We start from the raw sequence: 24,752 nt of genomic DNA, 5'->3' as shown, positions 1-24,752 counted from the left end.
CTTATTTCTGAATATTCTTATACAATCAATATTAAAACAAGCAATTTCTGTACGTAAAACCACCAGAAACAAACATAGCAAATAAACTAGGAAATATGCACAATATATATCATGAATTCATTTTAACTTCATTTTTCCATGCTTCAGAAAAAAGTGATATGGAGAAAACCTTTCTTTTCACATGAAAAATCTATCACTCCCTTCACAGTTTGTTTAGGATACAGGATAAGCCACTGTAATAGAGACCCCAAGAATAAAATGGTTCAGACAAGAGGGAAGTGTATTTCTCTCATACAAAATAGTCCAGAGATAGGAAGGGACTTTTGGGCAGGTGAATTTGTCTGCTGTATAGGTCAGGTGCCTTCTATTCTGTTGCTCTGCTATCTCCTAGAGTGTTGTCCTTATACTTTGTCTGAGTTCTAGGACACAGGAAGCAGGAAAGAGAAAGTAGTAGGCAAACAATTCCCTTTTAAAAATTGATACAGAAGTTGCACGTTCCACATCTGCTCATATTCTATTGCAAAGAACTTGAACAAAAGACATACTGTACTTGGCTACAAAGGAGGCTAGGGAATGTTAATTTCTTGTTGAGTGATCAAGAGTTCTTCTAAAACATTGGGAAAGGAAATCCTGTTACTTAGAGGAAGATAGGGAAAATTGTCACTGGGGGCAATTAGCAGTCTTGGGTAAAATAAGTGATGGCAATAAAGTTAACAATCATCACCCAAACTTTGGTAAAGTTGATCATCTGAGATACTACATCCACACACAATTCCATTTAGTGCAAAACAAAGTTTTCTCTATGTCTAAGAAAAATCAACTGGGTGAATAGCGGTGTGGTGTACAGAGACCCTGATCATCCATATTTACTATAACTTTGTCATAGTTAAATTTTTGTGAACACCACTGATTATTTCCTTAGCATGGATACCTAGGAATGAATTTGTGGGCTCAAGGGGCACCCATATTTTAAATGTAAATGCCTGAGTTCTATACAGAAAGGTGGAGAAATTCATATTCCATTACCTGGAAATAAGCGAGAAAGCCCTTGGGGGAGTGTAGAGTACAGACTTCCTGATTTTGTGTCATAAAGAGCTTGCACTGAACCCACTTTGAGACCATAGACACCATCAATAGACTTAAGTACCTCCAAAGGAGGACTAAGTAGACTTGTACTCACAAGGCAGCATGAGACAGGCCAGAGTAATTAGTGATAAGCCAGTGGGCCTGGCTTCAGTCAGACAGGTCTCCTCTTTCCCACCCTACTTCTAGGTCGTGCCCATGTTCTGAGGCCCAGGTCAAGTTCCTTTTCCTTCTCTAGGCTTTTCTATTTTGAGCGAACCTGGCCATTGCTATCTCCAAGCCCCTATTGGCCTGACAGTTCACCCTTTCCTTTAGCTTTCTCCAAATGGCCTCATATGTAGGGGTATTTGCCCTACCCAGAGAGAGTATATCTTTCACCAGCATAGTACCCTCCTCTGAGACCTAACCCTTATCATTCAGAGCACACAGGGCAGGGCTTGGGCATCTGAGGAGGTCCCCAAAATACCTATTGACTCAACCGTGAACAAAGGGAAGAAATTGAATGGAGAATATGGGAGAGGACATAGGGTTATATTGAGACAGTCTTCATTCTAAAACCTGGATTGGTTCCCAGACTCAACACTAACCAGCCATGTAACCTTGGACACCTTACTTAAACCTCTCAAAAGGAGAGAGAGAGAGAATGGAGGGAAGAACACCAGAGAAGAGTGTGCCATAACAGTTCAGATGCAAGCTCAAAAGGGCCTAAACCAGCATAATAAGTTCAGCTGTCACAATAAAGAAAGATGGAGGCTTACTGGCTATCAAAGGGGGTGAGAGTCAGACAAGGCTCTGAAATTTCAAGACAGAGTGACTAGACAAGTTAATATGGTAGGTTGGGTTAATTAATGTTAAAGGCACACGATCTCATTCAAAGATGACTATAAAATATCAGCAGAAGACCTAAAAGTCAATTTGGCCCCCATAGGCCTGTAGTCACAAAATGATATCAACTGGGTAAGGGAAAACTGTTGGAGTTAATATTTTAATCTCCTAGATATAGCTGCAAATTTGCAGGATTAGAGGAAAGAGGATCAGGTTGAACAAGAAGTAGGTAGTTAGCAAAATCCAGACTGTGAGAAACCCTACAAGTGAAACAGCCCAAGTTCTTCCACAGATAATTTGTGAGGAAAAGAAAGAAATGGAGGAAAAAGCCATACATTAATGGAGGCTTCTGGGGTAGCTGAAAAAGTTCTATTTATTGATCTGACTTATGGTTATAGGAGTGTTCACCTCACAATATTTCACTGCCCTATACATTTTAAATGTTTCTAGGTTATATTTTATAATAAAAATGCTTTAAAACTTACAAGCTTTCTTTTTTTACGTGAGTTTCAAGAATCATAACATGATAACAAGGGTAGTGACAGTGAGGTTTCAGGGTCTCCTAATGACCTCATAATAAACAAGATCAGGGTTGTTAAGAATTCTACCACATGAATTGACTCAGTGATTTCCCAGTTTATATAACAAGTCCTGCATTTCTTTGTTTTACAATTGCATGCAATTATTGAAAATATCACTGTGGTTTTCACACAATCTGCAGGCAATGTCCATCTAGGATAAAAATGCTACAAAATTATGACAATTGAGGGGCTCCTGTATAGCCTTTCACAGTCCAAATTGATTGCCTTGTTTTGCAGAAGCGTCAGGTTCACCTTGTGTTGATTTTGTTTTGATCACTTTTCTAACAACTGTTAGAGAGATAATTTACAGACATTAAATTGTACACATATGAAGAATACATTTCTAATGAGTAGTGAGTACTGAAAAGTGTATACTCCCACATAATCACTACCACATTTAAGATATAGAACATTTCCATTACCTCAGAAAGTCATGCCCCTTTGCAGTTAGTACCCCAATAAACTTTATTCCAGGAAACAAATAAACTGATTTCTATTACTATAGATAGGTTTTACCTTCTCAGGAATATTGTATAAATGGAATCATATTGTACATATTCTTTTGTGCCTGGCTTCATCCATATTATTGCCTGAATCACTTTGTTCCTTTTTTTTGTTCTACTGTTTGTGTTTGGTATTGCAACATAACAAATAACCCCAATACTTAGGGGCTTAAGACAACAAACTTTTTTTTTTTTTATTTTTTGATGAACCTCCATGATGTTTTCTATAGTGGCTGTACCAATTTACATTCCCACCAACAGTGCACAAGTATTCTCCTTTCTCCACATCCTCTCCAACACGTATTTGTTGTCTTTTTGTTAATAGCTATTCTGACAGGTGTGAGGTGATACCTCACTGTGGTTTTGATTTGCATTTCTGTGATGATTAGTGATGTTGAGCATCTATCCATGTGTCTGTTGGCCATCTGTATGTCTTTCAAAAAATGTCTATTCAGGTCCTTTGTCCATTTTTTAATTGGGTTGGGTTTTTTTTTTTTGATGTTGAGTTATATGAGTTCTTTGTATATCTAGGATATTAACCACTTATCAGATATACGGTTTGCAAATATCTTCTCCCATTCAGTAAGCTGCCTTTGGTATTGTTGATAGATTCCTTCACTGTGTATAAGCTTGTTAGTTTGAGGTATTCCCATTTGTTTATTTCTGCTTTTGTTTCCCTTGTCTGAGGAGACTATATCCAAAAACATATTGCTGAGACCAATATCAAATTGCTCAATGTCTATGTTTTCTTACAGGAGTTTTATGGTTTCAGTTCTTATATTTAAATTCTTAATACATTTTGAGTTGATTTTTGTATATGGTGTGAGAAAGTAATCCAGCTGATTCTTTTGCATATAGCTATCCAGTTTTCTAACATCATATATTGAAGAGACTGTCTTTTCCCCATTGTATATTCTTGCCTCCTTTGTTGTAGATTAATTGACCATATGTAAGATTGAGTTTATCTTTGGGCTTTCTATTCCCTTCCATAATATCTGTGTCTGTTTTTTGTACCAGTACCATACTGTTTTTGATGACTGTAGCTTTGTAGTATAGTTTGAAAGGGGGAGGATGATACCTCCAGCTTTGTTCTTTTTTTCTCAAAATTGTTTTGGCTATTTGGGGTCTTTTATGTTTCTATACAAATTTTAGAATTATTTGTTCTAATTCTGTGAAAAATGCCATTGGAATTTTGATAGGGCTTGCATCAAATCTGTAGATTGCCTTGGGGAGTATGGTCATTTTGACAATATTAATTCTTCCAATACATGAACATGGAATATCTTTTCATTTGTGTAATCTTAAATTTCTTTCATCAACATCTTATAGTTTTCTGAGTACGTGTCTTTTACCTCGTTGGTTAGATATAGTCCTAGGTATCAATATTTTATTCTTTTTGATACAGTTGTAAATAGGATTGTTTTTCTTAATTTATTTCTGATAGTTCATTGTTAGTGTATAGAAATGCAACAAATTTCTGTATATTGATTTTGTACCCTGCAAGTTTACTGATTTCAATTATTAGTTCTAATAGTTTTATCATGGCATATTTAGGATTTTCTATATATAGAATCATGTCACCTGCAAAGAGTAACAATTTTATTTCTTCCTTTCCAAATGTTGATTACTTTTCTTTTGCTTTCTTGTCTAACAGCTGTAGCTAGGACTTCCAACAAAATATATATTTTATTGGAATATATCAAATAAAAGTGGTGAGAGTGGGCATCCTTGGCTTGTTCCTGGTCTTAGAGGAAATACTTTCAGTTTTTCACAATTGAAAATGATGTTGGCTGTAGGTTTGTCATATGTGGTCCTTATTATGTTGAAGTATGTTCCCTCTATGCCCACTTTGTTGAGATTTTTTATCATAAATAGATGTTGAATTTTGTCAAAAGCTTTTTCTGCATCTATTGATATGATCATATGTTTTTATTCTTCAATTTTTAATGTAGTGTATCACATTGATTTATTTACAGATAGTGAACCATCCTTGTATCCCTGGGATAAATCTCACTTGATCACGGTGTATTATCCTTTTAACTATTGAATTCAGTTTGCTAACATTTTGTTGAGGATTTTTCCATCTATGTTTGTCAGTGATATTGGCCTATAATTTTCTTTTTTATGGTCTCTTTGTCTGATTTTGGTATCAGACAAAGGGTGATGCTGGACTCATAGATTGAGTTCAGAAGTACTCTTTCCTCTTTAATTTTTTGGAATAGTTTGAGAAGGATAGGTTTTAACTCTTCTTTAAATATTTGTTAGACTTGATCCATTAAGCCATCTGGTCCCAGACTTCTCTTTGTTGGGAGTTTTTTGTTTTTTACTGATTCAGTTTCATTACTGGTAATTGGTCTCTTCATATTTTCTATTTCTTCCTGATTCAGTCCTGGGAGATTGCACAGTTATAGGAATTTATCCATTTCTTCTAGGCTGTCCATTTTACTGACATGTAATTGTTCATAGTAATCTCTTATGATCCTTTGTATTTCTACAGTGTTGGTTTTAACTTCTCTTTCATTTTTAAATTTTATTTGGGCCCTTTTTCTTTTTTTCTTGATGAATCTGGCTATAGACTTATCAATTTTGTTTGTCTTTTCAAAGAACCAGCTCTTAGTTTCATTGATCTTTTCTTGGGTTTTTTAGTCTCTATTTAATTTATTTCTGCTCTGATCTGTATTATTTCTTTCTTTCTAGTAACTTTGGGTTTTATTTGTTTTTCTTTCTCTAGCTGCTTTACACGTAAGGTTAGGTTGTTTCTTTGAGATTTTTCTTGTTTCCTGAGGTAAGCTTGTATCACTATAAACTTCCCTCTTAGAACTACTTTTGCAGTGTTCCATTAGGTTTGGATCATTGTGTTTCCATTTTCATTTGTCCCCAGGTATTTTTTTATTTCCTTTTTTGATTTATTCAGTGACCCATTGATTGTTTAGTAGCATATTGTTTAGCTTCCACATGTTTCTGGTTTTTGCAGGGTTTTTTTCTTGTACTTGATTTCTACTTTCATGCTGTTGTGGTCAGAAAAGATGTTGGATATCATTTAAATCTTTTTAAATTTATTGACTTGTTTTTTGGTGTAACCTGTGATCTGTCTTGGAGAATGTTCCATGTGCATTTGAAAAGAATGCATATTTTCTTGCTTTTGGATGGAATGTTCTACATATATCCATCAAGTCTATAAGGTCTAATGTGTCACTCAAGGCCAGTGTTTCCTTATTGATTTTCTGTCTGAATGATCTATCCTTTGATGTAATTGGGGTGTTAAAGTCTCCTAATATTATTGTTTTACTGTCAATTTCTCCCTTTGTGTTTGTTCATATTTGCTTTATGTATTTAGATGTGAATGATAGTACACTTGATTTTGTCCCAGAGGCCTCTTAAACTCTCATTTTTTTTTTTTTTTTTTTTTTGCGGTATGCAGGCCTCTCACTGTTGTGGCCTCTCCTGTTGCGGAGCACAGGTTCCGGATGCGCAGGCTCAGCAGCCATGGCTCACGGGCCTAGCCACTCCATGGCATGTGGGATCTTCCTGAACCGGGGCACGAACCCGTGTCCCCTGCATCGGCAGGCGGACTCTCAACCACTGCACCACCAGGGAAGCCCTTAAACTCTCATTTTTAAAAAATTCTTCTTTCCCTTCATCTTGGGTCATTTCCACTACTCTGTCTTCCAGTTCTCTGATTCATTCCTCTGTATCATCTAATCTTCTGTTGATTCCTTCTACAGTATTTTTTATTTCAGTTATTGTAGTCTTCAGCTCTGTTTGATTCTTTATATTTTTCAACTCTTTTTTGAAATTCTCACTGTGCTCATCCATTTATGCTCATCCATTCTCCTGAATTCAGTGAGCATCTATATGATCACTACCTTGAACTCTTTATTGGGTAGATAGCTTATCTCCACTTTGCTTAGTTCTTCTCCTGGGGTTTTGTCTTGTTCCTTCGTTTGAAACATATTCCTCTATCTCCTCATTTTGCCTAATTCTCTGTGTTCATTTCTATGTATTAGGCAGGTTGGTTATATTTCCTCATCTTGGAGAAGTGACCTTATGTAGGAGATGTCCTGTTGGGCCCAGTACCACACTCCCTTTTCATCACCAGAGCCCTATGCTCCAAGGATGCCCCTATGTGGGCTACATGGGCTCTTCTATTGTGGTGGAGTAGACTACTGTGGGCACAGTGGTAGATTGGGTTGACCCCCAGCCCAGTTGGTTGCCAGGCTCTGCCTCTTGTCATAGTTGCCAATCTGCTCATGGGTGGGCCTGGGTCTTGGGGCAGCTGGCTGTGCAGCTGGAGGGCCCAAGGCTGGTGCCAGCCTGCTGGTGGGTGGGTAAGCTCCTGTTGCTATAGGCTAGAGGGAGGACTCCAAAATAGTGCTTGCCAGTACCAGTGTCCTTGTGGTAGAAGGAGCTCCCCAAAATGGCTACTGCCAGCATCTATGGCCCAGAGGGAGTCCCAGTTGTCTCCTGACTCTCTGGGAGGCTCGCCAAGATCAGCAAGTGGGTCCAAACCAGGCACTATGACTTAGAGCTTGTTAGATTTTGTGTGAAACCTTTAAGAACAGAGTTTCTGTTGCCCACAGCCCTCTAGCTCTCCCATACACAAGCTCCACTGGCTTTCAAAGAAGATTTTCTTGGAACTTGCTTTCCTAGTGCAGGAACACTGGACTGGGGAGTCTGATGTGGAGCTTGGACCCTTCACTCCCTGGGGAGACCCTCTGCGATTGTGATTATCCTCTCATTTGTGAGTTGCCTACCCAGGGGTGTGGGTCTTTACTATACCATGACTCCACCCCTCCTACCTGTCTCATTGTAGTTCCTTCTTTATATTTTTAGTTATGGAAAATCTTGCCTGTTAGTCTTCAGGTTATTCTCATAGACAGTTGCTCTGTAAATAGTTATAATTTTGGTGTGCCTGTGGGAGGAGGTGGGTTCAGGGTCTTCCTACTCCACCATGTTGGTCACACCTCAACCATTTTTAATTGTAGAATTCAGTGTCTTTTAGTACACTCACAAATGTACAGTTATCAACACTATCTAGCTCCAGAATATTTTCTTCATCCCAAAAGGAAACCCCAGGCCTCTTAGGCATTCACTCCCCATTATCTCCTCTCTTAGCCCCTGGAAACCATTCATTTGCTTTATGTCTTTATGGACTTGCCTATTATGGATATTTAATATAAATACAATCATACAATATGTGGCCTTTTGTGTCTGGCTTGTAACTCACTTGTCATTCTTTGCCCAGCCTCATGAAGTTTCACTTTATGTGTGTGCAGCTTAATATATAGCAACAGGCTCAAGGGAAACTTTTAAAAGACTTTTGGAGAATGATTTTCTGCACTAATCAATCATCTCTTGTATTCTTCCTCACAATGCTCCTCCTCTCTATGCCACAATCCATAGGATGCCTTTAGTCAAAATCCAAAGCAATCATAGGGCTCATCTTGATTGCTTCTCTTCTCTCAGGGACGACACCCTTGTGCTGCCAATTGTCTAGAATCTAAAAAAATTTGTAGTTATTTGATATATTTGCCCAGTTATCTAGTTATTCAAGGCAGGAGGATATGCCTAATCCAAGTTTTTCCATCATTTGTCATTTGGTTTATTTGAGCATATTTTGCACAATTCTAGGACTATTTGCTTATAGAGTCCCCTCACCCTTTGTGAAGCCATACTGGAAAAGAACCAGCAAGTCAGCCTGGTGTCTACCTAACACACAGGAAAATTCACCCCTCCTTGCCATAGCAATGGGGAGAGTATACTATGTGTCTATCTTCACCCTGCTATCTCTTTTGGATCAACAGAATAAGCAGTGATCTAACTAAGAACTGTACACCAGTACCTTGTTCTTGCAGACCTCTCTCTGTATGTAATTCTCTTAGAGCTTCCACCTCTACTTGGTTTAAAAGAGGAAAGAACTATGCTCTCCCTTTCATCCACGAGAAAGGGATAGAATTGACTTTCACCATGTGCCAACCCTGGAGTCAGAATACCTTGGTTAAAATTCTATCTCCACTATTTACTGTGTGACTTTGGGCAAGCTACTTAACCTCTGTACTCCTTAGTTTGCTAATAATAGCATTGTGAGTAGTAATGAATAGTAATTCCGTTAGTATATGTAAAGTGCTTAGAAGAGTGCCTGGTATATTACAAGTATTATGTAAATATGAAGTACTATCGGTGTTGTTGTTATAATGAATGACACTGAACTCCCCGCAAAGTCTATGGCTCCCACAGTTCTTTACCTGTCACCCTTACCTGTCTCCTTACACTGATTTGGGAGAAGGAGGACTGGGACATTGTTGTAGATACACGGCTTAGACGGGTTTTGGTAAGGTCTTATGAAGGTATCAGGTCCCAATTATTGGACTTTTTTTTCATGATACATAATGCCTCTTTGTCCTCACCTATGAGTCCCATCAACCAATAGTAGGGAAACAAATTAAATCTAACTCAATATCCTACTTTGCTTGCATTTGCATGCATTTTTATAACAGCTTTTACTTATAGATGGAGATGTATTCTGTGAAATGTTTAGATAAACTAAAGCTGTCCAGATCTAATAGAATTTTTGGAGAATGAAGTAAAATAAGGCAGGGCAGTGACATGATCATATCTGTTGTTTAGAATCTTCATTTTATTGGAAGGTGGCAAGATGTAAGTTAAAGAGGCCAGTAAATGTTGTTGTAGTGGTCGGAGTTTATGGTTGCTTGCCTTTGGGAAGTGACAGGGAAGCCAGAGTGGGAATTGGAAGGATTCCTGAGATACTTTGGAGGTAATCATTGAGACCTGCCACTTATTGGAGCACTTGGTATTTGTCAGTCATGAAGACAATGAAGAAAAAGACCACGCATTTTACAGAAGGTGGAGATGCTGGCAACAGGGAAGACCAGAAAAGCAGGCTTATTAGAAGGATGAACTATGGTATTTGCCATCATTTTTGTAATCTGGTCAGTTAATAAAGAATGACTGCTTTCAAATTGGAAAAAAAAACACATAAATCTAATGATCTGCATGAAAAGCCGTTTATAGAGGATTCAGGATTTCTCCACCCCAACAACAAATCATTTGCTTCTATCACAACTAACCATTCCTTAATAACCGTGATAACAATGCCTTACTCTTTTTAAGATCTCTTCTCTTTCTCTTCTTAAATATTTTCTGGAACCATTTACTTCAAAGTTGTTAGTGGCAACTTTGCATTTATAATGAGCCACTGTTTTCCTAAAAACAAATACTAAGAACACATCCCTGGGAATTCCCTGGTGGTCCAGTGATTAAGACTCCCGTGCTCTCACTGCCTGAGAGGGCCCGGGTTCAATCCCTGGTCAGGGAACTAAAATTCTACAAGCTGCGCAGTGCAGCCAAAAAAAAAAAAATTAAAAAAAAAAGTTAAAAGAAAAAACATATCCTTCTTTCTGTTGCATATATTTCAAGCTAACCAATCAACAACAGATTCACTTAGATTAGTACCAAAAGCCTTAGCAACAAAAAGTTTTGTGTGATAAGTGACTAAATGGGGCCAATTTCTGTTAGTGCTTCTAATTCCCCAGTGTGGCTGAGTAAGGTCTAAGGAAACATAAATAGGATAGAGATGTGTGGGAGAAATGAAAAACTATTGGATTCTAAATAAGAGTGTTGAGGAAAGGTGGGATCTTTTAAACACAGTATTGAGGGAGATACAAGGGTATGGTACAAACTGGGAGACAGAGGGCATGATACTGAGATCGAAGCAGTAAAATTTTATGACTGACTTTTGATATCTGAAAATCTAGGTATGTAGGATTATGAACTCAGAAGCTCACCTAATGAAAAGGCCTCACATGCTCAGGAGTGCCTCAAAAAGGTAGCTTCCAGTTGCCCTGTACATCCTAAACTTACAAAAATGTGTCTGCTTGGAGGGTCTATATTTATCTTATGACTCAGCAACAGAAACAGGTGGCTGGGTCTTTTTATCCTCCTATCTTGAATCTTTTTTCCAAATGTACGTACTGTTACCATATTTCTGATTATTAAAAGAATATAATATGTTTATGGGGGAAAAGGGGAAAAGAATAGGAAATTATCAGAATGAAAGTGAAAACCACAATCCCAGTCATTACTTCCTTCCTTAATTTACCTCACTCCCTCCAATTTGGTTGCAAGAACTGAAGTGCAAGGAAAATGGTGGCTATTAGTGACTGGGGAGAGGGTGGGTGGAGGGAAGACTGCTCCCTTTCTGTTCTTGTATTTTAGAAGAGGATGAATAATCCTCTCTCTCCACACAACCATTAAAAAATTGTTAATATGACTATGGGAAAATGCAGCCCTTCTCTGGTAATCAGAGAAAGGCAAATTCCAACTACAGGGAGAAGGGGCCACTTTTGACCTCTGGAATTAGCAATGACAAAAATGAGTGACAGGGCCTGGTGGGGGGTGGTGGGTGGTTGGTAAGCCGTTCCATTTCTGCAGCACAGTTGGTGGGAGGGGAAAGTGGGGACCAGAGTTGGAGGATGACATAATCCTCACGTGATCAGGAGCTGACGTGAAGTCCTCATATTCCCGGGCTTCTTTCTCCTCTGGGTACCAGCTCCTTACTGCCCTGCAGGCGTTCGTGCTTGTGGCCAAGAGAAAGAGGACGTAAATTCTTTAAATCCCAGAAGGTTGGTGTGAGGGAACCACTGGGACTCTTGGGGTGGTAGTGACTGAATCTAGTGCCTGGAATATGTCTAGGATTGCTTTCTCCAAACCCATGCAAACTCGTCGGAGATAATTATATTTTTGAAGGGGGGTGGGGCTGGAGTAGGTGGAAGTCTCCTGAGAGACATCAGAGGTTTAGTGTAGTTTAGAAATATTCAGCTTCTCTCAGACTAGCAAGATTTCCCTTTATCCTTCTTCTCTTTTCCCAACTCCGCTGGAGGAAATGAGGTGTGGGCTGGTGCGTGGAGAAAGGCTGGAATCCTGAGGTGGAGACAGAGAAATTTAGAGATAATTTGAAAACAGTTCGCCTCATTCAATGCTAGCCTGCGAGAGGGATGTGGAGGAGTGGGGAGGGAGGGGTGGGGACAGGGCCCTTGCGGGACTAGGCCTGAGGGTTGGGGGGGGTTGGGGGCAGAGATTCGGTAGGAAGGGATAAGAACAGGAGGGGAAACAGGAGGTGGGAAATTTGGGGCGACACGGTGATGAGGATCCTAGATTCAAGATAATAACGTGTGTCTTGTCTCTGGCGCTGGTCGATCCACAGAGAACTCCCTCCTTCCCGCCCCTTCCTTTCTGTCTGCAGGTCTGAGGGTCTGTGTTCACAGACATCTCCAGGCAAGTAAAAGAGGAGGAAACTATCCCGAATCGTCTCAGGGAGGGGAGCACTCAGACGGGGGTCTCTGAGGGTGAGAGTTGGGAAGGGCAAGAGCTGGGTAAAATTTGTAGCGGCCCCACAGCTCAACTCCCTGTCTCGCTCCCCTCCTGCCGCCCATCAGAGAGGCCATTAGTCTCGTCTGCTGGAGAAATGGTGGGCTGCTGAGGGAGGGGAAAGGGGGCGGAGAAGGGGTAGGGGAGGGAGGGGTGCATCTCGAACTTCGGAGGGCTGGACCAGTGAAGCAGGGGTGGGAGATTAGGCGACTATCTAGCTTCAGAGAGAAACTGACAATCTTGAATGAAAAGAAATGAAGCAATCTTACTCTACATTTTCTCCCTGGCCTTAAGCAGGAAACCGCAACAGCATGCAAAAATCCTGCAAAGAAAATGAAGGAAAGCCCAAGTGCAGCGTGCCAAAGAGGGAGGAAGAACGCCCCTATGGAGAATTCGAACGCCAGCAAACAGAAGGGAATTTTAGGCAAAGGTTGCTTCAGTCTCTCGAGGAATTTAAAGAGGACATAGACTATAGGCATTTTAAGGATGAAGAAAAGACAAGAGAGGGAGACGAGATGGAAAGGTGTTTGGAAGAGATAAGGGGTCTGAGAAAGAAATTTAGGGCTCTGCATTCTAACCATAGGCATTCTCGGGACCGTCCTTATCCCATTTAATGCATTTCTCCCCTGAATTCAACTATTTTCTGTTATTAATACTGCAACATTGGTTCCCTTTGTCTGCGTTTTCTTGCTAAATATTTGCTACTATTTTATTCCAATCCTTCAGTGTTCCTTTGATTTACATATGACTCGTTACCATTTCATCCTTTAACCCAATCTCACTCATTTAATAGGGTTGTTTCATTCGTTTGCATGGGAAGATGCTCATTGTATATTGTAAAGTGAAAATAATATGTTGCAAAAGGATATATATAGATATGTCTATCTATATATATCTTATAGGTACATTTATACATGTCATAATGCAAAAAAATGTCTGAATTATTATACACCAAAAGGTTAACAGTGAATCTCTGTGATCTGTATTTTATTTTATTTTTTGCCTATCTGCATCTTCTCATTTTCCAAAATAATGAATAATATAAATGTGTGTATATGTGTGTATTACTTGTGTCACGAAAAAACTAAAATAAACAGACACAATAAAAGAACTTGTCAATCACCTTTGAAGGGCAATGAAACACTTAATAAACTCTTAATAACAGAACTATAAGAAAGAAATGTAAACTTCAAATTATCTCTGGATCTCTTAGCCAGAGAAATAAAACTGGCAATTAGTGTAGATACACTTGCTTAAGACTCAGTCTTTTCATGGGAAAACATTTGCCTCACAGGGCTGCTGTGGGGAAGAAATGAGGTGACTGAGCTGTGCTTGGTGGGCTCTTGTTCCCACCTATGCATACAGAACCCCAACCCACTACAGAACATCAGTTTTGAGGGAGGGATTGTCCTGGCATGACTCAACCAGCGCTCAGGAACAAGTCCAATAGGCAGGGAGGTGGGGACTTCCATGCCAGGCCTCTGCTGTTGAGCCCCACCCCTGGCTCCCCTGGGTCCTGCCAGGCCTGCTGGGCACTGCTGCCTTTTCTGCTGGGCCCTTTGCTCTCTGCTAGCCCTGCTGCTGGTGGTGCAGTGGAGTCCTTGAGTGCCAAAGCCCCGTTGAGTTTCCTGGAGTCCCCAGTGCGTTGAATCCCCACTCTGTCTTCTAAAGCTTCTCTCTGCTTTATAGTGATGCTTAACAGAGGTGGGGACTGTTCCAGGATTGCTTGGGCCACAGTGTTTAGCAGAGTTTTTAGTAAAACAGCCCCTTCCATTTTCAGCCACAGGACACTTCCTCCACAGGAGTCAGACATGATGAGTCCATTTTGGGGGTTGGACCAGGGTTCAAATTTGAGCAAAGGATGTCACGCTATAGTCAGAGTTGCTGCTTGAAGTCTAAGAACTGAGGTTTTGTCTTCTTGCTCTTGTGGGATGATTCCTCCCTGAAGGCGCCTGTCAGGCCTGCCCTACTGGTTCAGAAGACTCTCAGGAGACATATGTAAATTGCAAAAAGTAATGCAGGAAATAGATCTAGGGAAATAATCCCCTTCTCTCCATCCCTTCCAATCCTGAAACATGTGTAAGAATTCTTTGTAAGACTCATATATGTATAACACATATTATATATATAAACATATACACATATATAGAAATATATGTATTTATACCTTTTAGTGTATATATGTACATATATTGTTTTATGTATATGTATACATGTATACTTAAGCATTATTTCTTAACTGGACTTTGCATTTTCCATTTCAAAGTAAAGACTATAATATTTCATTATATTTTATCATTTCATTATATTTCTATTGATTACTGCTGTGACTTACGCATAGTGGGTACTTAATAAATGTTTACTTAATTAGAATTCTAGTGTTCTTGGCCCAGTTTTACTTCTGATTGCATAAAATTGGAAATAATCTATTTCTCTAGAAACTGTAACTTACATTTTCAAAAAGAACCCAATAAGAAAGGAATTATTCCCTAAATTCAGTCTATAAAACTATTATATATAACCTTGTATAATTAATTGATGTCTCTCAAAAAGTCAGCTCCTGACATTATAATCTTCTAGAGTGCTTATTACAAATACAAATTTATGACAAATAGCTCCCCATACACACACATACTCTTACAAAGTCAGAATTTCTGTGCATATAGCCTTGGAATCTTCATTTTGGGGTTCCCATGAAATTATGTTCTTCAAAACTGCTTCAAAAATCCTCATTATAGACCCTGTTTCAGCTGAGCAGTGCAGAAGGAGTCTTCTTATAACCAAAGAGCCTAATTGTTTACAATTCGTAATTAAGGGCTCCTGAAAGTCAAAATGGTTGGTACCATAGCCTGAAAATTGAGGGTACTCATCAAGTAAATCTATGTGGAGAATAAGCATTATCCAACCTTAGTAGAAGGCAAAAAGACAAATGAAAAATGAATAAAATAAAACAAGTTGTTATCTACCTATCAAATAGACAAATGTTTACTTACAATACTCAGTTTTATTGAGGATGTAGGCATTTTCATACTCAATGAAAGAGTAAATTGCTATATTCATTTTTTTTGCTTCTATTCACAATAAATACCAAAAGCTCTATACTCTGCATACTCCATGACTCCCAAATTCTACTGCTTAAACTTTGTCCTAAGGAAATAATCACAGCAGTGAGCAAATATTTAGCTATAAGCATTTTTATTTAAAGATTTTACACATTTTCAAGGAGGTTTTTTAACCTAAGAATCAAGTACATGGACTATCCAATCAGAAGAAAATTAACATAGATTCCTACTAGCCACATACACAAAGATACATCCCAGGTGGATTAAAGATGAAAATGTGTAAAACAGAAATAGAATATTGCAATGAAAATTAAGAAAAAAACTATATAGTCTTGTAATGTGATTATCTTCTTAAACATGAAAGAAAATCCAGAAGTTGTAAAGGAAAAAAATATTAAATATCCAAAAACAAGAAATAGCCTGGGAAAAAAATATTTGCAATATCATAACAGATAACAGGAAAATATCTCTAATACCTCAATAGCTTTTACAAAGGGAAAGGAAAAACATAAATAAACCCATAAAAATATGCACATACCATATTAACCAGAATTCCACTGCTTTGTATTACAATAGAGATATATGTACACATGTGCACAGAATGCCTAGATGGATGTTTATTGTGACATTGTAAGAGCCAAAATATTGGAAATAGCCTAAGTCATCAAAAGAGAAAGGTCAAATAAACTGTGGTCTAGCTATACCAAGAAAACTACATGGTAGTTAAAAAGAATGAGATTCTTATATTGAAGCCTCTCCAGGAATAATTGTTAAATAAAGACATTATATATCTTTATGTTGCTATTGTCACAAATAATGAATTACCTAGTTCATCTTAATATACTGCTTTAACCACACATCCAATTTCAACCTCCTTCCCACAATTAAACACTTATCAGTTTTATGGATATCCATCTAGAAATTTATATATTTCTGTTTTGCATTTTAACTAAATATTATGATGTTACATTATGACTTTCAGCAGCTCTTAATTATGAATTATAAACCAGTAGGCTCTCTGATTATAAGAAGACTCCTTCTGCACAGCTCACCTGAAACAGGGTCTATGGTGAGTGCGCATATTAACATAACTTTACAATTATTGTTTTATGCATTTGTCTTTTAAGTCATATAGAATAAAAAGAGGAGTTATAAACCAAATATGCAAAACTGCTTGCTTTTTAACTTAGCTATGTAGCTACCTTTACCATTGTTGTTTATGTCTTCATATGACTTTGAGTTACGCATTTACCTTGTGTCTCTTTATTTCAGCTTGGAAGTCTTATAGGACTTTCCAAAGGTCAGTAAATACAAACGTAAATGAATCTACTTTCTCTAGTATGACTATAACTTATGTTATTCAAACCATTCCCCTGTTAATTAACGTTCAAACTATTTCTATATTTTGCCCACTAGAAGAATTGCTGTCTGCAATGAGCATGCTTGTACAGATATTCAATTTACTAGTGCTTTTATTTCTATAGAATAGATTCTGGAAAGTAAGATTGCTTGATCAAAAAGTACTTGTTCTGGGAATTCCCTGGCTGTTCAGTGGTTAGGACTCTGCACTTTCACTGCAGAGGGCGTGGGTTAAATCCCTTGTCAGGGAACTAAGATCCAGCAAGTTGGGCAGCGGGGCCAAAAAAACAAAAATTTCGTGTCCTTTTACATTTCCCAGCCTCCCTTGCACATATGTTGGGGCCATCAAATGTAATATAAGACACATCTAAGGCTTATAAACACTGCGGGGTGACCTCTCCACACTCCTTTCAGTAACCTTGGAAACCATGTGTGCCATCTGGAACACATAACTGTGAGATGAATGCAGGCTAGATACCCAAATAATCCATGGAGCAGAGCCATGCTGTAGAGCCAATAACTCTCACTGAACTGACATGAAGGAGTAATAAACCATTTTAAAGTCACTGAGATAGCCTAGTTCATCTTAATATACTGCTTTAACTACACCTTAACACAATTTCAAACCCCTCCCCACAATTAAACACTTAACAGCTTGACAGCTATCCATATAGAAATTTATATATTTCTGTTATACATTTTAACTAAAAGTTATAAAATTACATTTACTGTCCTACTGTTTTTTACTTAACAATATTCCTGGAGATGCTTCAATAAAGAATCTCATTCTTTTTAATGACTATGCGGTTTTCTTTGAGGATAGTTTATTTGACCTTTCCCTTTTGATGACTTGGGCTATTTCCAACATTTTGACCCTTACAAACAGTTCCACAATAAAAATCCATCTATGCATTTCTGAGCATGTGTGTATATATATCTAGGTAAATTAAAGCAGTGGAAGTGCTGGGTCATATGGTATGTGCATAATTTTACTTGTTTGTTTATTTACCATAGTGTATGCCAGAAACATATACCTCACCTCAAAAGTCCTGATGAATATTGATGCAAAAATCCTCAACAAAATGCTAACAAACTAAGCCAGCAGAATATTGAAAGGATTTTACATCATGATGAATTGGGATTTATGCACAAAATGAAAGGGTGATTCAATATATGAAAATCAATTAATGTAATATATATTACATTAATATAAGAAAGGAGAAAAACCACATCATCTCAAGTTATGCAAAAGAAAGCATTTGACAAACTCCAACACTGTTTCATAATAGAAACACTCAACAAACTAAGAATATCAGAGGATTGTCTTACATGATAAAGGGCATTTATGAGAAACTCAATGCTAAATAATACTCAACAGTGAAAGATTGAAATCTTTCCATGTAAGATCAGGAATAAGACAAGGATGCCTGCTTTCATCAATATTGTACTGAAAGTTCTAGCCAGAGAAATTAAGCAAGAAAAAGACATTAATCAAATCCAAATTGAAAAAGAAGTATCTTCATTTGCAGGTGGTGTGATACTATATATAGTAAATCCAAAAGAATATACAAGAAGGCTACTGGAGCTAATAGATGAACTTGTCAAATTGCAAGACACAAGATCAGCCATCCAAATTCTGTTGTATTTCTATATACTAGCAATGAGCAATCCAAAAATGAAATTAAGAGAACAATTCTATGTACAAAAGCATGAAAAAGACCAGAATACTTAGGAATAAATTTAACCAAGGAAGTTCAATATATGTACACTGAAAATTAAAAAACTACTGAAAGTAATTAAATAAGACCTAAGTAAATGGAAAGATACCCCATGCTCATGAATTAGAAGACCTAATATTGTTAAAGTGGCAATAATTCCCAAAGCAATCTACAGATTCAATGTGATTCATATCAAAACAAGAACAATCCAGAAATGGATTTTCCAGAAATGGAAAAGCTAATAGTAAAATTCATATGGAATCGCAAGAAATCCCAAATAGTAAAAAAGAAACCTTGGGCACAAAAACAAAGTAAAAATACTCACACTTTCTTATTTCAAAACCCTACAAATTTATAGTAATCAGAAGAGTGTAGTACTGTCATAAGGATAAATATATAGATAAATGGAATAGAACTGAGAGTCCAGTAATATGTCTATGGTCAATTGATTTTTGACAAGGGTGATAAGTCCATTCAATTGGAGAAAGAATAAGCTGTTCCACAAGTGGTGATGAAACAACTGAATATCCACATGCACAAGAGGGAAGTTAGACCCCAACTCACATTATATCCAAAAAGTAAACTCAAACTGGATTACAGACCTAAATATAGGAGTTAAAATCATAAAACTTTTGGAACAAAATGTAGGAGCAAATCTTCATAACCTTGTATTTGGCAATGGATTCTTAAAAATTACACCAAAAGCATGAGCAAAAAAAAAATAGATAAATTGGACATCATCAAAATTAAAAACATTTGTGCATCAAAGGACACTACCAAGAAAGTGAAAAGGCAACTTACAGAATGGAAGAAATATTTATAAATCATATATCTGATAAGGGTCTAGTATCTAGAATATATAAAGAACTCCTGCAACTCAACAACAAAAAGACAAACAACTCAATTAAAAAATTAGCAAAGGACTTTATTGTAGACTTTTCTCCAAAAAAGATATACAGTTGATCAAAAGTAACATTAAAATATGTTCAACATTATTAGTCATTAGGGAAATGGAAATCAAAACCACAATGAGATACCACTTACACCCACTAGGATGGCTCTAATCTGTAAAACTGAAAATAGCAAGTGTTGGTAAGGACATGAAGAAATTGTAATCCTTATAGATTGCAGGTGGGAATGTAAAATGTTACAGCCCCTGTAGAAAAAAAGTTTGCCAGTTCTTCAAAAAGTTAAACAGAATTACTGTATGATCCAATAATTCCACTCCTAGAAATGAACCCCAAAGAATTTAAAATAGGTACTCAAACTGCTGTACAGAAATGTTCATAGCAACACTATTCACAATAGCCTAAAGGTGGAAACAACCCAGATATCCATCAAATAATGAGTTGATAAACAAAATGTGTTATGCCCATACAATGGACTATTACTCAGTCCTAAAAAGGAATGAAGTACTGATACATTCTACAACGTGGATGAATCTTGAAAACAATATGCCAAGTGAAAGAAGCCAAACATAAAAGGTCACATATTGTATGATGCCATTTGTATGAAATGTCAAAATATGTAAATACATAAAGACAAAAAACAAATTAGTTGTTGCCAGGGCTGGGGACAGGGCGGAATGGGGAGTAACTGTCTAATGGGTACAGGGTGTCCTTTGGGAGTAATGAAAATGTTTGGGAACTAGATAGAAGTAACAGTTGTACAACTTTGTGAGTATACTAAATGCCACTGAATTGTACACTTAAAATAGTTAATTTTATTTTATGTGAATTTCACTTAAATACAAAATTATATGCATTTTAATTATTAGAAATATTTCCAAATTTTGCTCCTAAGAGTTTGTACCAATTTACAGTAGCATCAGCAATGCATAAGACTGTCTATTCCCCTCACATCATCAGGAATGTGTTAAAAACCTTTTTGATCTGTAGTCTTCTCAGACTACCCCAGCTCTTGAAGACTGCCACTTTCTCTAAGCTGTTTTTGACCTTCACATTTTAGTCCATAATCATTCTCTAAATATGCTCATGTCAATGGGTTTTACCTACTTAGCCAGAACACCATTTCCAACAGGTCAGTTGTGTCCTCTTAAACCTATCTCAATGTTAGAAATAAAGTGCTTTGCGTTAGTGTTTTCTACATTTAGATCCATGAACTTAAAACTATGTTATAGATATTATGCTAATTTTACAGATAAAGAAACTGAGGTTCAAAGTTTTTATGTAATACTTTTTAACACTGGAGTGTGTCAAGGCTGGGATTCTAGCTCCCAATCTACTTATCATTCCGTGTGTCCTTCTTATGAATTGATGAGACCAGTTTATCAGCTTCTACACATTCACATTTTAATGGCCATACTATATAATACATATATGTAGGTTCACTTAATGACACCCCCTGATGAGGATGAGAATGGCAGTGAACTTCTGTTCTTCAGGCTGAGAAGTCTGGGACTGAGGACCATATGTATTTGAAAGGCTATCTTTATTCCATTCTAAAAGCCAAGTTGTTTCTAGATCTGTGCCAACTTTCAAATGCTATTCCTTAGCTATTTTCTTTATTCTTGGGCAGTCACTTTTTAAAAATTTATTGTTAATTTAACTGGCAGTACAGTTTGCTTTTATTATTTGTTTTCATCAATTTGTGTATTTGTATGTGTATGTGTATTTGTATGTGTATGTGTATTTGTAATTTGTGTATGTGTATTTATAATTCAGAGGAATTTTTGAGCAACATTTTCAAGTTCCAAAACAGATTCCTTGTAATTTGAATTGAAATAAATTTATATAAAGGAATTTATGCATAATTTTCATTTTTCACAGTAGTTGTCCCACATAAGATCTTGGACTCCTATCTTCTAAATAATCCAAAGGTGTGCTTATTGTCTATCCTCTCAGCATTCCATGGTAACAAGGCTGCGAGCTGCTAAGAACTTATATGTAAATAAGTAACTCAAAGTTCCTTTTTACCTGGAGAAGGTAGTGGTTTCTACCCCACTACATCATCCTCTTAAAGAACATTTCTCCAAAAGTACCTATCTCACAGGACTATGGGAGGAAGAAGAAATAAGATACTAAATAGCAGTGATTTTATAAGATTTCATACTTGAAAAAAATGAATCCATTAAACAGGAACAATATATGATGTAGGAATGCCAGCAAGTAAACTTTCACGGTATTCCAGGAAAAATATAACTGGGTATCTTGAACCTGAACCATGGCAATAACAGGCAGTAGGTTTGGGAAAAAGTAGGCAGAGGCAAAAGACAATTAGAAGGTTGAACTCTCAAGGAATTGATGAGATTGAGGGAAGTGAGGGAATAAAAGGAAAGGATAATACCCACGTTTCTGAATACCCACGTTCAAAGTATGTTGGCATTATTTATTTAGACGGGAAACATGGTGGTAGCTTAAATGTGTGTAGTGGTAGAAGAGTTGGATAGAAAAAGTAGTTCTAGAGGCATATTAAAAAGTTAGATCCCAGGGCTTCCCTGGTGGCGCAGTGGTTGAGAGTCCGCCTGCCAATGCAGGGGACACGGGTTCGTGCCCCGGTCCGGGAGGATCCCACATGCCACGGAGCGGCTGGGCCCGTGAGCCATGGCCACTGAGCCTGCGCGTCCGGAGCCTGTGCTCCGCAACGGGAGAGGCCACAACAGTGAGAGGCCCACGTACAGCAAAAAGTTAGATCCCAATCAAAATCCCAGCAAGTTATTTGGTGGACATCACAAAATATTCTAAGGTTTATATGGAGAGGTAAAAGACCCAGAATAGCCACCACAATACTGAAGAGCGATGAAATTAGAGGACTGGCACTACAACCCAAATGCAAGACTTTCCATAAATCTACAGTAATAGTGATAGTGTGGTATTTGCAAAAGAATAGAAGAATAGATCAATGGAACAGAATAGAGAGCTCAGAAATAGACCCACATAAATAGAGTCAACTGACCTTTGAGAAAGGAGCAAAGGCAATACAATAGAGCAAAGATGGTTTTTTCAATAAATGGTGCTGGAACAACTGGACATCTACATGCAAAAGAATGACTGTAGACACAGACCTTACACCCTTCATAAAAATTAACTCAAAATGGATCACAGACCTAAATGTAAAATGCAAAATTATCAAACTACTAGAAGGTTACATAGGAGAAAACCTAGGTGACCTTGGGCATGGCGATGACTTTTTAGATACGACGTCAAAACCATGATACATGGAAGAAATACTTGACTAGATGGAGTTAATTAAGATGAAAATCTTCTGCTCTGAAAAAAACAATTCAAGGGAATGAGAAGACAAGCCACAGACTGGGAGAGAACATTTGCAGAAGACACATCTGAGAAGGGACCATTATCCAAAATATACAAAGAACCCTTAAAATTCAACAATAAGAAAACAAAAAACCTGATTAAAAAATGGGCCAAAGACTTTAACAGATACCTCACCAAAGAAGAGATACAGATGGGAAGTAAGCATATGAAAAGATGCTCCACATCATATGTCATCATGGAAATGCAAATTAAAACAACAATGAGATACACTACACATTTATTAGAATGATCAAAATCCGGAACACTGACAACACCAAATGCTGGCAAGGAAGTGGAGCAACAGGAACTCTCATTCATTGCTGGTGGGGCTGAAAAGTGGTTTAACCACTTTGGAAGACTGGCAATTTCTTACAAAAGTAAACATCCTCTTACCATATGATCCAGCAATCATGCTCCTTAATATGTACCCAAAGGAGTTAAAAACTTATGTCCACACAAAAACCTGCACACAGATGTTTGTAGAAGTTTTTTTCATAATTGCCAAAACCTGGAAGCAACCAAGATGACTTTTACTAGATGAATGGATAAATAAACTGTGGTACATCCAGACAGTGGAATATTTTTCAGCGCTGAAAAGGAATGAGCTATCAAGCCATGAAGACATGGAGGAAATTTAAATGCATATTACTAAGTGAAAGAAAGCCAATCTGAAAAGGCTACATACTATATGATTCCAACTATATACATCACATTTTGGAAAAGACAAAACTATGGAGACAGTAAAAAAATCAGTGGTTGCCAAGGGCTGGGGGTGGGTACGAATAGGTGAAGCACAGAGGATTTCTAGGGCAGTGAAAATACTCTGTATGATACTCTAATGATAGATGTTGTACACTTTTCTGAACCCATAAAATGCACAACACCAAGAGTGAACCCTAAGATAAACTATGGGCTTTGGGTAATTTTGACGTGTTGATTTAGGTTCATGAATTGTAACAAATATACCATTCTGTTGAGTAATGTTGATAAAGATGGGGGCTATTCAAGGGGTATATGGGAAATCTCTGTACCTTCCTCTCAATTTTGTTGTGAACTAAAATTTTTCTTTTAAAAAAATGCTTTTTAATATTACTTTAAAAAAATTATACACAAATGGAATCATATCCACCCAAGTGTTACATTCTCTAGGACTTGTGGGTTGATTGATTGTATGGGATAAGAGAGAAGGTATTGTTTGTATGTTGGCACCAATCACCATAGGGTTCATGAGAAAAGGAGGAGGAATCAGGTAAGGAAAGTTATAAGGGCAAGGGGAAGATGGCAAGATCATATTTGGATGGATTGAATTTGAGGTGTCTATGGGATATCCAGATGGTACTGTTTGATACACTGTAAACAGAGAAGTGAAAACATAACAGGATCTTAAGAAACACCATTTGGGAGGCAACAGAACTTAATGTCTAGGACCACATGCCATGTAGTCCAACAACCCGGATATAAATACCAGATCTGACTCTTCATTTAACTGTGTGAACTTAAGCATGTTATATAACCTCCATGGACCTCATACAGACATATTTTGACTAGAACGACCTCCCTACAAAGGTGCATATAACCCTGCTTATAACATGTGTGCACACGTGTGCACACACACACACACACACACACACACACTCAGAGGGAAGTTGGATGCAATTTTGGGTAGTCTACAGACTTCTCCAGTGAGAGTACCCAGTCTAGGTTAATCAATCTGGTCAGAAGGTAAGAGTTCCTTGGAAACTGACCTGTCTGGTTGAGAGGCCACTGGGAAGATGGTCCGGTAGGAAGCAACACTTCAGTAAGCCTAGGCTCCTCCCAGGGCTCTAGAAATGGTAATTTGGGGGTGAAAGGTGCAGCAGACTGCACCACATAATCCATGTGGGATAGAGTAGACAGGGTTCAGGGAAGCTTCCACCTGGGCACTGTGAATAAAGGCAGAGAACAGGCAGGCCTAGCGGGG

General features: G+C 37.7%; 2 protein-coding genes across 5 annotated transcripts in view; one reads left to right on the top strand and one right to left on the bottom strand.

The window, feature by feature from the left end:
* LOC132512911 (nuclear RNA export factor 3-like) overlaps window positions 1-24,752 on the bottom strand; it is a 482,492-nt gene that overhangs the window by 114,830 nt on the left and 342,910 nt on the right. The gene's annotated exons all lie outside the window — the stretch shown is intronic.
* TCEAL7 (transcription elongation factor A like 7) lies at window positions 11,559-13,489 on the top strand. Of its 4 annotated transcripts, none has more exons than XM_060138440.1 (3): window positions 11,559-11,634; window positions 12,255-12,357; window positions 12,677-13,489. In XM_060138440.1, exon 3 carries the CDS (start codon window positions 12,691-12,693, stop codon window positions 12,991-12,993), a length of 303 nt encoding a protein of 100 aa, XP_059994423.1. In that variant the 5' UTR covers window positions 11,559-11,634; window positions 12,255-12,357; window positions 12,677-12,690; the 3' UTR covers window positions 12,994-13,489. The 4 variants fall into 4 exon arrangements, with proteins under 4 accessions (XP_059994423.1, XP_059994422.1, XP_059994424.1 ...); XM_060138439.1 differs by having other exon boundaries at window positions 11,571-11,634; window positions 12,216-12,286; XM_060138441.1 differs by having other exon boundaries at window positions 11,578-11,634; window positions 12,216-12,357.

This window comes from Lagenorhynchus albirostris, chromosome X (genome assembly GCF_949774975.1).
Source record: "Lagenorhynchus albirostris chromosome X, mLagAlb1.1, whole genome shotgun sequence".
Lineage (NCBI taxonomy): Eukaryota > Metazoa > Chordata > Mammalia > Artiodactyla > Delphinidae > Lagenorhynchus > Lagenorhynchus albirostris.
Note: the sequence above shows the minus strand (reverse complement) of the source record. Positions and strands in the feature narration are given on the sequence as shown.

What these genes read in the sequence shown, in the direction of transcription:
- TCEAL7 (XM_060138440.1), top strand. Translation starts at nt 12,691, where the DNA reads ATGCAAAAATCCTGCAAAGAAAATGAAGGAAAGCCCAAGTGCAGCGTG.